At 41.7% G+C, this 12,500-nt stretch overlaps 1 protein-coding gene across 1 annotated transcript in view; it reads right to left on the bottom strand.

Moving 5' to 3' along the window:
• Nucleotides 1-12,500, bottom strand: part of LOC138021308 (uncharacterized) — a 188,633-nt gene that overhangs the window by 64,637 nt on the left and 111,496 nt on the right. The window contains exon 9 of the mRNA XM_068868154.1: nucleotides 5,121-5,264. Coding sequence (XP_068724255.1) covers nucleotides 5,121-5,264 — 144 coding nt within the window. The remainder of the gene's footprint in view (nucleotides 1-5,120; nucleotides 5,265-12,500) is intronic.

Genomic DNA, 12,500 nt, shown 5'->3' with positions numbered 1-12,500 from the left:
AATTAGACTAGAGTGGACATATTGAAAGCGAATTTTACTATCCAGAGGAAGAAGCCCTTAAAAACACAACCCTTATAAATTGTGATAAAGTTAGACCAGAAACACTTACACAAAATTTAAGATTTTATCTACTCAGTTCGCCCTGAAAACACCTAGAAGAAGACAACTTACGATCTGAGTATTTGGCAAAGATACTGTTCCTCGGTTGGAGAGACAAGAACCTTGGAAACTATTGCTCCACAGGAGCTAAACGTTCTGCTGTGCAGATTTTTCATGGACATCTCCAAAAAGATGGCGGGGCCTACGAGCCAGTTCCCTTGCATCATTCCAGAGAAGTATTTAGCGCTATAATTCCAGCACAAATATTATGAAATAGCTAGTGTTTGCAAAGTCGAGGGAGGTCCGTTCATCTCGCAAGCGAGACTTGGTAGTTAACAACGCCATATGAAATCGTCCACAGACTGCCCGAGAGCTAACTAAAGAAGAGGAAGAAGGCTTCTTGTTTTAATCAGGTCAGTTTGGAGAAAATGACCCGAAATTCTTCAGCGCACAGTGTGGTGGGTCCTGTCTTTACATTTCGGGTTTCACAGCACGAGATGAGAGGCGGAGACTTCCGTGGGGAGATATTGGAGTAGAAAATGTCCCTGTCACTGGAAAGCATGTCCATGTATGGAGAGCAGAACGTGGATCAAAAACAAAGCAAGGTGATGGTTACTCCAGAGCTTTTAACCCAAAATCCCACGCCACCGAAAACGAGCGCTGTCCAGTCCGTCTGTATCTAAAGTTCGCCAGCCATCGTCTTCAAGAAATGAAAAGACCCGAAGCGCCTTTCTTCCCGGCAGTAAACCATCGTAGAAAACCTGGAGATCCGGTTTGGTACAGTCGAGTTCCTCTCGGAAAAAAACAAGATTGAGGAATTTTAAACAAAAGCAGCGAAAAATACAGTCTTTGTCCCCATTGTGCAGTATACATTGGTTGGCAAATGTTGTTCATAAAACTCAAACATACCAGCTTCAAACACATGTGGGACGTGTTGACCATTGCTTGAGCCACAGAGTATAATTTTTAGTTCTTAAGCTGTTGTCATCCCATCTAAATGCATAAAGCTTTCCTTGCAATGGCTTCTCACGAACATCTCACGAACATCCCTCTCCATTGGTTTTACAAAAAAATGGATTTGGGAAAACTAGCTTCATCTTTATATATTACATGTAAATCATCGGCATACCTCTGACTCTGTAGTCAATGATTGACAACCCCATAGCAAAAGAACATTCTTCAAATTCTCGTACAATCTCTCTGCTAGGATCAACGTTCTCATATCGCTTCAATGCTGCTTAGATCCTCGTCATTTTGTATTCGCTTCTTACGGATAGTAGACCCAGAACCACCTTTCTCCCTTAGCAAGTATAGCAGTGCATTTGATAACGGTGATGGATATTTTTCCTCCACAGCTAGCCATTGTTTTCCCGTGCTTTCCGCTCAATCCCCCTCACTTCTGTCACTGGTCAGTGTTGTGTTCAATTTGGATATCTTAATACAGCTAATGCAAATTGGTCAGAAGCAACCACACCTTCGACGTGAGATAGCAGACTCGACCAGATTATCGAAAGTTGTTGTACATAGGTCTTCTTTGCACATTCCAGTGTTAACGTCTCTTCGTGTCGTACACTCTCGAGGACACCAAGAAACTTGCAGTATGAATCCTGTTCCAAAGGCCCAATTACTGCAGACTCTTTGAGTTTCACCCTTTTGCATCTTGTCTCAGCTCACCTTGTTTGACATTAACCACATTGCACTTTTTTGTGGTTCAAAGGGAGAACAATGTCCCCCATACAGCTATTAAATGTCCCTTAGAACACATTTAAACTTACTTTGAGATTTCGCAAAAACCTCAAAGTCATCTATATGCAGCAGACCTGTAATCTAATAATTGGTTTTGACATCAAGCAAAATGTGAACAAGCTGGGAAAGAAGGCAACACCTTACGGGGGTCATCTCTTGAATCTGATGGTGTTTGATGTTTTTTTACCCTTCTTCGTCTGCGTGACGATTTTCGTGTTTCAACAGCTACTGACAAGTTATTAATTAATATTGTCACTCCCCCACCATCGAAATCGATGTGCGTTCATCATCGCAATGAAATATCTATGGTCCACTGTGTCATAAGTATTTTGACGTCTACCCAAGCACCACTCGAGTTCCGTTTCCTCCTATGAAAGTCTAAGGCAACCATTCCAACAATAATTACATTATCTACCGTTCCGCTACAGTTCCTTTTATCGCCTTGTTCTTGGCCTTCTTTCAAATTACTACTGTCCAGGGGCCCGTTTCTCGAAAGTCCCGATAATATTTTCGGGCCCGAAAAACCATTTGTGAAACTGCCAACCGCTTGTTTTGGAAAGCCGGTCTTTTAACATGTTTTAAAGGTAACAAAAAGAAACATTACCGTGAAGTTTGACGAGTTAAATCCTCTCCGTTCTTGAGATACAAAGGAAATTGTGACACCCGAAAATGGCCCGTAAAGTTTCGGGACTTTTGAGAAACGGGCCCAGATGATTATCAGTAACAATCGGCAAATACCATGATTGTCTTGCGTGTTGAGCCACGTAATCAGTCAATGGTCTCACATGTGAGGGGTCCATAGTTGCCGACATTGTCAATGTCATTGTTATTCACACAGTTTGTTTTAAACTGGAGAGGTTACAACGTGGAATTCTCAATAAAGTCCATGGGACCTCAGACGGAGAGCACCTTTCGCAGGGTTTTGGCAGGGCTAAGAAGCACAGTCTTCTACAGTGTTGTTATGCCTAGAATTATTCCTGTAACATCTAAGTGAGATTGAAATTATTTGGTATGGAACCTAGCGCCCCAAACACAATGGGAACAACTGTTGTAGTCTTTTTCCATCCGGCAATCTCAACTCACAGTATTCCTTTCTTTTGATATTACCGATCATCAGATTCCAGTGTAAGAACGACTTCAAGTACGAAATTTCTGTACTGAGTACACGCACGAGAACGAATTTTTATTGTATATGCACGTGCTCAGAACTGAGAACTCGCACTAGCAGTCGTCCTCGTACTCCAATCTGAAAGTCGATATTGGTCGCTGGGGATAGCCATCTCAATTATCTGGCATGTCATGGGTTCCTTGTCTTCAACAAAAACAACAACATCAGGTCTCTGATGTTCCATCACTTTGTGAGTTTGGATGTTAAAATTCCATAATATCTTCTTGACCTTTTCATTTCCAAGGACCACCTCCGGTACGTGACCGTACCACTTTTGATCCACTTTAACATCATATTTTATGCAGAACATACTTTATCATGTCGCCCTTTGTAATCCTTTTGCGCAAGCATCCAATGGGCTCTCGCGATGTGTGCAATACTCTCTACAGCCTCTTTACACAATCCGCACTTATCAAAATCCACCTGATTATAAATACCCATAACAACAGAGTTCGCATTTAATGCTTGCTCCCAAGGGGCTTACTTCAAGTTACCTTTATCAGACACCCGTGACTTCTTTGATTTGTCCAAGGCATACATAGCTTCTTGTAAAGCAACTTTCTTTTCAACAACCATCCCTCTCTGATAATCTTCCTCCCTTTCGATATTCTCCGCTGCCAGTTTCTTCTGCTTTCCATGTATCTTAGCAGGGTTTCGTCACTGCTTGCAATATATAAATGAAGAGATCTACATTCGCTACCTACACAATCCCTTGTGCCAACAAGGCCATGGCCATCAACATTGTGTGGGATATTCAGGCGCAGTACATTTTCTTTCTGATGAAGATCCCCAAACTGGACCATCAAACTCCTTGTCTTTGTATCCATCTCCCACAAGTAAGAGTTCCTCCATCCTAAAAATGCCTCCCTGTCTCCTCATCATGTCATCCGTGTTGTCAGCGTGAATAATGTGGAGCTCTACTATTTTGCGTTAAACCAGTAGGGGAATAAGAGAGGTGGCAGCCTGGTTTTCCACTGCCGTGCCCTCCAATGGACTCCTCTCGGGCACGGGGGTGAACACAAGGCTAATTTTCCCGTTAGGCTAAGTTCCCCATTATCTGCATAAATCTTTATATTCATGTCAGAATGATAATTATTTGGCAAAGAGGTTTTCTCCCCTATAGGCCTTAGAATAGTAAGACTTTCAACTACTACAATTCCAACATCGTACACCATCTGCTTCAACTGGTTTGCCGACCAAGTTTAAGGGACGCTCATTTTACCCGAAAAAACTTTTGGCAGGATACTTGCACACGCAGATATTGCACCAGCCTAAGCAGGCTAGGGACAACCGGATTCCCTGAGCTGCTCATGTGGAGTCCTCTGTGTGCCATTTTTTGGTAACCCTAACATGAGTGGTTTGGGGGTTTCTAACACTTGCCAAAGGTGCCACCCCGGACTCTGGTGGGTAGGAGCATCCATTTTACCGTGGTAAGCCTAAGTCGTTCAATTTTGTGAAGTCATGAGGTACAAAAGAAACGAAGTCACTATAAACATTTTGCCAACGAAGGTTCAAGGCATGCGAGCCAGGCACCAATAAAACGAACACGATTTTTGTGCACCCATTTTAATTGCACACCATAGCATCGTGCAAATCGAAACCAGTTATTGATTTTCCGAGATTAGGCTAAAACGACATAAGAGCGAATTTTCATTTACTATTGTTGTCTAATTTCCCGTCGACGGCTATATAGCTTTTAGAAAACGCACAGATCGTGTGATACATTTGTGATTCGTAATCATACTGAAAGACAGACCGACAAACAGACAGCCTTTATTTTCGCAGCTTGTGGGGTTGTGCAAATAAAAACTAAACATCTAACTTTTAAAAAAGGAACACGATACAAGCTATATACATAATTAAATCATTCATTAAAAAAGTAATTCATTGAATTCATTCCGTGATCTTACAGTCCGGCAGTAATCAAAATGGCGGCTCTACATATCTGTGACTATTTTGTCTAATCTGATCAAATGATTTTACAAACATAGTTGACTAAAGTGCAGAAAACACGAAAGTAAGGCTTTGAAGCTGGAAGCTGGAAAGAAATTAACACGTAAGCTATCAATAATAGGAGTATTTTAAGAAAACCATTGTGGATTCTCACCAAGGCATTGCTCACTCGTTCCGTTTCCTCCTTTTACGTATCTGAACCCTTCTGTTGGACACTCACAGAGAAACTCCGCTGGCAGGATCTTACACTTGAAATTTGGAGGACAATAATCTTCTTTCAAACATTTATTCTCGATTTCTGTAAAGTAAAATAGCAATCAATTTCCTTTAGTCATTAAAAAATGAAGGCCTTCCGCAGGCTTTCTCATGCCAAATTTGCAGCCTAAACAGAGGTGTTGCGCTACAGTGCTGTTCATGTCACACAATCGCCACACAGTGCAACAAACTTACCAATCATGCAATACAGATCAATATACAATTTCAAGGACATGAGATACTGTAGAAAATTACATTTTGTAATAGTGTCATTACGTCAAGAAAAAAATGCACTGTACATGATAACTCCATGGAATAACTGCTTTATTTCGTCTCCAAGTAAATCACATTTATGCAGTTTATCTTGGGCGGATCAAAGAAAACATCAGACTTACAATTCTTTGAGTGGTTCTACTTGGTATTATAAAATAACTCAGAAAGTATGCGTGCTCTTATTAGTCAATAGATGTGTATGCGCTTGTCCCTCTGGTATGTAAACATGGTTGTCGCGACCCGTTCTCAAGTTTTTCAAAGGAGGTTATTGCGTTTGACGAAGGAGAACGCCCCATGTTATGGACTCCTGCATTACCTTAAATTTTAGTGCCAATGGCAAATATAAAACATGACAGAGGGTACCCCTGTCTAAATCCTACGCTAAGATGAAACTGTTTACGTGTAAAGACATTAATCACATTGCAGCTCATGATATCTTTTTTATAACGCATACACCCACTAACAGCGTTGCGAGCTGGAATTACAAAACATACAAGACGCCTAAGGGCGTTTCCGTGGGATGCATACAGATCTAAAGTGTCCAGTTATAGTAAACTATTGTGGTTACTGAGTCAGCCAGAGTAAAGATATCACTACTAAATTTGGGAAGTGGCCAAAGTTTATCAGACAAATGACCCGGCAGGAATGTTTTGCAGGTTGCAGGTTGAAATTTAATTATAACTGGAGAACCGCTGGCACTACAAATAGTTAATAACCCATATACTCATCAGGGGTTCTTACATAAAGTAGTTGGCGTCTTTCAGATGGTAAAAACACGTGCAAATTCACCATTCGGCAAGTATATTCCGTGTATCGTAAACAGCGTCATGTAACAGTCACGGTAAGTCTATCGTTGTACCTTTCTTTTAAGTGCCAGAGGTTTTGCAACCTGCAACTTGCAAAACATACTTGCCGCAAATGCCCTTGTAATTTTAACTAGCTTCTATTTGTTGCACAAAACAGAAGTAAAGATTACCTATTAATAAATAATAGAATTGTACTGCATCAAAAGAAACACCAACTTGTGAGACTGCAACACGATGTTCTGAGTGTTTTGAAGAGCATGCGCAGAGAGTAAGCAGACAACATGCCGTTTCCCTGAAGAACCTACTTTCAAAACAAAGGGTTTTTCAATCAGACTTTTCCAAACCGATGACAGCAGTATTTCATTCTATACTGGTTTTTCCAACTACGAGACACTTTCAGCTTGCTTCGAACCTGTTGTTGATGAAACTGTATGTAATCTGTTCGAAACTTGTTGTTCCTGAGACACTGTTCACGGCTGTTAGGTGAGATTTTAGCATCTGATTTCAGTAGCAGAGGCATTTCCCAGTTTCGTATATTATTTTTGTGAATGCTGCATGTGAGTATATCACTAAAACGTTCATCTTCAACTGACTCACTTTTGGCTGTTCTTGGTTTACCTCGCGAGTCGTGAGGTTCATTGTACTCAAGTTCCATCATCTCTCTATTTTCTTGGGGTGAGCTGATATCTTTGGTGTAGGTCTTAGTGGCAAAGTAGATTACGATTGCTTCTTTAAGGCTGTTCCTTGTATGTGCATTGAAGAGGCTTCGAGGATCTTCTCTATACATCGTAACGCGGTTATTTGTTGCAGAGTTTGCAGTGTCAAACTTGCTTTAAAGACATACTTTTCCGATGATTGTCCAGCCGAACGTCCGCCCAAGTTATTGTTATGACCATAAATGATTCTATAATGACTGGAAGGCACTTGGAATATTTCGGCCAATAAGCAATCATATCACTGCATCAGAATGACGATGAATGAGATGAGAAATATGTTTTAGCAATTCAAGGGTAATCTTTCTTACTTGCTGGGATCTTGTCCTGTGAATAAGCAAAAATAGAACTTTGCTTGGTATGTGATGACCATCTACGTCCTGAATGTTCAGTCTGTGGACTTTCCGAGTGCGTCAAGTATTTGAACATGTAATACAGCTGATTTCAAGGTTTTTGTTATTGGCAGTCAACGTTCAGACATTCGAGAAACTTGTGTGCAATGAAACAATCTGTCAACTGATTGTCCAATATGGCATAAAAAGGTATCTTTTCTAAGGTATTATCTTGGTTGAAGACTTCAAGGGGAACTATTCTTGTGAAGGAAGGCATCGTTTGACTCTGTCCACAGACTTGCGAGCAGGCAGAACTTGAACCGTTTAGGCCGCACCCTTTCCTTTTATGACTGGTTGGACATGCAATGAAATCGAACATGCCGTCTAAAGGGGAGGGTTTTGTGGCCTCCAGGAACCATTGGGCACGGTCGTGGTTGACATAACTCCTGTCTCGGTCCCGCCCTCTTTGACTACGCATCCATTGGACAAAATGGTAGCCCTCCACCTTAGAGCAATAATGTTGTACAGGTTCTTGATGGTGACCACAGGAGGAGAGGGAGGTCAACCAAGGAAGGTCATCAAATTTTGGGCAGCGCAAGGGTTCTAGGTCGATTTGGGGAATGTGCCATGCGGTCAACGATCTCCGCTCAATCATCCCACCTTTGAAAGCCACCAGAGGAAAATCAAGTGTCTTGTGTGTGCGGACAAGGTCAGGAAGTCGTTATGTCACACACAGTACGGCACGCACATGACGTCACAGGGACCCAGTATTTGCACCTGTAATAGAGCTAATTTCAAGGTTTTCTTATTGGCCGTCAACGTTCAGACATTCGAGAAACTTGTCTGCAATGAGAACATTTGTCGACTGATTGTTCAATATTTAATACGGCATAAGAGGGTATCTTTTTCTTGGAGGAAGACCTCAAGGGGAACTATTCTTGTGAAGGAAGGCATCGTTTGACTCTGTCCACAGACTTGCGAGCAGGCAGAACTTGAACCTATTAGGCCGCACCCTTTCCTTTTCTGTCTGGTTGTGCATGCAATGCGGTTGCATGTTTTTCTTGGAATATTTTGCATACAAAATTTAACCTTTGAGGCCCTGTTTTACACCAGAAAACCATCATTCATCTTAGCCTAGTTTCTGGAACTTTTCTCAATCGATCATTGCATGAAACTTTGTTTCGTGATAGAAACAGTACTGGGCACTCTACGTCACATTGTACTTTCACTTGTTATGTTTTCTGCCCATGCTCAGACACCTTTCCTATTCCTCGTGTAATGAAGAAAAGAAACATTTGCCATTATGAAAGTCTTTATGGTTTATCTATCGTATCAAAAGCAAGCTATTAAGTAGTTAAAGCCTACATATTACTTCTGGTCTTTCTACGAGCCAGATATCTACTAAAGGCAGGCCTACAGTCCTCAGTCAATCTCTGAACTGCGCAAATTAGATGGCATAATAGCTGAAACACGGGAATTGCTAGTGAAGAAGCGAGCCAGTAGTGGTAGAGACTAGTTCAGGTCCCTTTTGACGGTTGGTAATACAGTATGGTGATTGATGGATTCAACTTAAGGCGGGAAATGTGAAAATTTGGGACAGAGATCCATTCAGCAAGCGTCCATGTTGGAAAATGATGTGAAGAGAGATCGAGGTAAAATAAATAAGGACGCAAAGAAGGATGGGATGATATCATCAAACAGGGATGACGTCACACAGTCCAAGGCCCCTCACCGTTCAAGCGAAAAAAAAATTAGGAGTTTTACGAAGAATGAGAATAAAAAGAAAACTATGTGCAAACGGGAACGTGTGAGGCAACTTAGTACTAGCCTAGTATCGCCCCAGTTTACGATCGTTCGGGATAAAATCGAACATGCCGTCTAAAGGGGAGGGTTTTGCGGCTTCTAGGAACCGTTGGGTACGGTCGTGGTTGACATAACTCGTGTCTCGGTTCCGCCCTCTTTGACTACGCATAGATAGGACAAAATGGTAGCACTCCATCTTAGGGCAATGATGTTGTAGAGGATCTTGATGGTGACCACAGGAGGCGACCAAAGTCAACCAAGGAAGGTCATCAAATTTTGGGCAGCCCAATGGTTCTAGGTCGATGTGGGGAATGCGGTCAACGATCTCTGCTCAATCATCCCACCTTTGAAAGCCACCAGAGGAAAATCAAGTGTCTTGTGTTGTGCGCACAAGGTCAGGATGTCGTTATGTCACACACAGTACGGCATGCACATTACGTCACAGGAATCCAGACCCCTCATGGCCTAGTGGGAGCGGGATTAGAGACTTTATCTTAGACAACTTACCGTAAAATTCCATGTATAAGCCCCTCCAAATATTAGCCCCCCCAAAGCGGTAACGCAAAAAAGCCTCCGTTAAATCGCCCCTCCAAATATAAGCCCTCTGGGAGCTTGTACTTGGAAAATTTCCTTCAAATACAAAGGAAAACAAAGCAAAAACGGTAAATTTACTTCCAACTATAAGGCTAACCCAATCGATTTGGAAACGCAAATTTCCCTCCGCAGATAAGCCCCTCCGAATATAAGCCCCTCCACAAATAAGCCCCTCGAAAAGGGCCCTTGAAAAATATAAGCCCCAGGGCTTATTTTCGGAATTTTACGGTATATTATCAAGACCGACCCACTCTATGAAAAGCAAGGAAGAACGCAATCTGCGCTTGACAATACTTGGATGAAATTCGTGAATTAAACAACATATTCCAGCTAGAGTTAACATATCAAAGCAAGGGCATCGCTTGCACCAACCAAATAGGATATATTCGAAAGGGACTTCAAAGAAGTGGAAGCACACAATAATCAGACGAGAGAAAACATCAGCAAACTCTTCCACGTTATTTGCACTGCTTCCAGTAAGCCACAAAATGCTAAATCAAATGAAAGCAAAAGAAAGCGATCGCTTAAATCTAAATGGAATCGTATTACAAAGGGAATAAGTAGCTTAGCCGCCAAACCTCAGAAGCTCAAAATAATCTCACTGAAACAAAAATTGATGATCTAACGGATGTCAAAGAGGTTGAATCGTCTTTCATAAATTTGGAAGACACAGGTGATGATAAGTGGAATGATGCGACGTCCGAAAACTTTGACAAAACCAAAGCTTCTCAAGTTCAAGGAACGAGATTAATCATACGACGCCGCCGTGACGAAAGGCATAAAAACAAAGAACGGGAAATTGAAAGCTAAGGGACCAAATGGAACATCAAAATAATTATCATCGCGAAGAGCTAATGCTAATGAAACTGTTAAAAGAATTCAAGACTGCCCCGGATCAAATTGAAGCAAAAAGAGTGAAATTTCCTTCACTTAGCATTCCATCGTTTGATGCAGAACCCCCAAAATGAAAGTCCTAATGGAAGCGAGTCGTGCCAGCAGAGGTCCTTTGGTTCACTTGTACATACGACGAAACAGATCTTTTTCTGGAATACCTGCAATGGAATACCTGGCGTGGTGATCGTTTCTATTAAAAGAAGCGCCACTGACATCATGTTGCGAGGTAGGTAGTGTGAAAGGCTGTCCATCTTGCAATCCACATTTGTTATCCTGGGCCTCTTGATAAAAAGCTTCTTGTGCAGCGGTTTTGCCAAGTTCGTCTTTCTTTTCAACTGATCTAAGTTAGTCTGCTTTTCTGCAGTGATTTCTGAGAACTTTAATTTTTTGCTCAACGGCAGCTTGTTTGGCCCGAAAGTCAATAAGCATTTGTTCAGATGAACTTAGACTTGACTTTGATGTCTTTGATCTATAAGTACATTAAGAATGCCGGGATTTTTGGGATGAAACAGAATTCTTGTCTTGTTCAGTTTTCTGGAATTGTTCTAAGGCAGTAGCATGCATCATTATCCAGGTATCGAGTAGATACATCTATTTCGATTTAGCACGCTGCCTTTCGTGTGCTTCTTCTGACAGTTTTATCCATTCATAAAAACCTTGTATGGCCTCGCTGAGAAGCACTTTCATAATTGGAATTTCGTTCTTGTGACTGTTTGGATCTTGAGACACAGTAGGCAGCCGTTTATTTGGCTGGAAACTAACGTTCTTTGGCTAAGGCTATTTTTTTTCCTTCCGCCAATACGAGTGCTCTTGGTCCATGACCGTTCTGGTTTGGGTTTCCATTAGCGATGTTTGCATCACTAACCAACCGAATTCTGGTTTCCTTAGCGCGAAAATCACCATTTAACTTTCTGGTAAAAATGCATGAAACGCTATCCTCAGTCAGAGTTTGAGCGATAGGGTCTTTTTGGGATATCTCAACACTCCTTTGTTCGTGTAAACTCTCAACAAGTTTCTTCGTCTTCTGATTTCACAGTGAGAGTCCACGGAGAGCCACTTCTGATTGTTTACGCCGCTACTGTTATAAATCCAAACGTGTTACGCGATTCAACAACAGATGTTTATTCCGACAGGTGCGATCGAGTGATTCATACAAGGGGCGTTGACAATTGTAACCAAAAAAACATGAAATCTAGTGATATCTGTGTGTCGAACCGTACAAGACTGCAAGGTTCCTATACTAAATTCTAATGTCAAATGATGGACTTTGGTAGGGCTAACATAGAGAAAACTATACACGAAACTGTCCAGAAAAGGTTCTGAAGCGTTCCAGCTCTAAGGGGCTCTAAAAAACCTGTATATAAAATGTCATCACACGTGACGAAGATCACACAGTTTCTGAACAGTCAAGAAACCTGACCAAATGTAGACTGTTCACAGTCCCCTATTTTCTCGTTTGATCATCGGGAGCGAGCACAAACTGCCGCTATCTTTGTTTTTTTTAACAGCGGGCACGAACGGGGGAGAGCGACATAACTATCGCGTGGGTGGGAGGAGTGGAAGGGTTTCGGCGGGAAAAATAGGGAGACTGTTCGATCTTTACTGCGACTATTGTTCAGCGAATCCCGTTGCACTAGCAAAGGCAATACCTGATTGATTCATAACACAATGCATCTCAAAATGATTTCACATCAGCTGTCAATAAAAATACAGACAAGGCTCTCAAGTTTCCAAAACAACATGGCTTATCTAGAGAAAGAAGCTGAAGTTTTCGAAAGGCTATCTAGGCGACTTCGTGGATTAGTCCTACAAAAAGAACAGAAGAAGCGATTACGCTTTTGCTCCAAGGCAAGGATGTATTGGC

Source organism: Montipora capricornis, chromosome 10 (assembly GCF_036669925.1).
Source record: "Montipora capricornis isolate CH-2021 chromosome 10, ASM3666992v2, whole genome shotgun sequence".
Classification (NCBI taxonomy): Eukaryota; Metazoa; Cnidaria; class Anthozoa; order Scleractinia; family Acroporidae; genus Montipora; species Montipora capricornis.
Note: the sequence above shows the minus strand (reverse complement) of the source record. Positions and strands in the feature narration are given on the sequence as shown.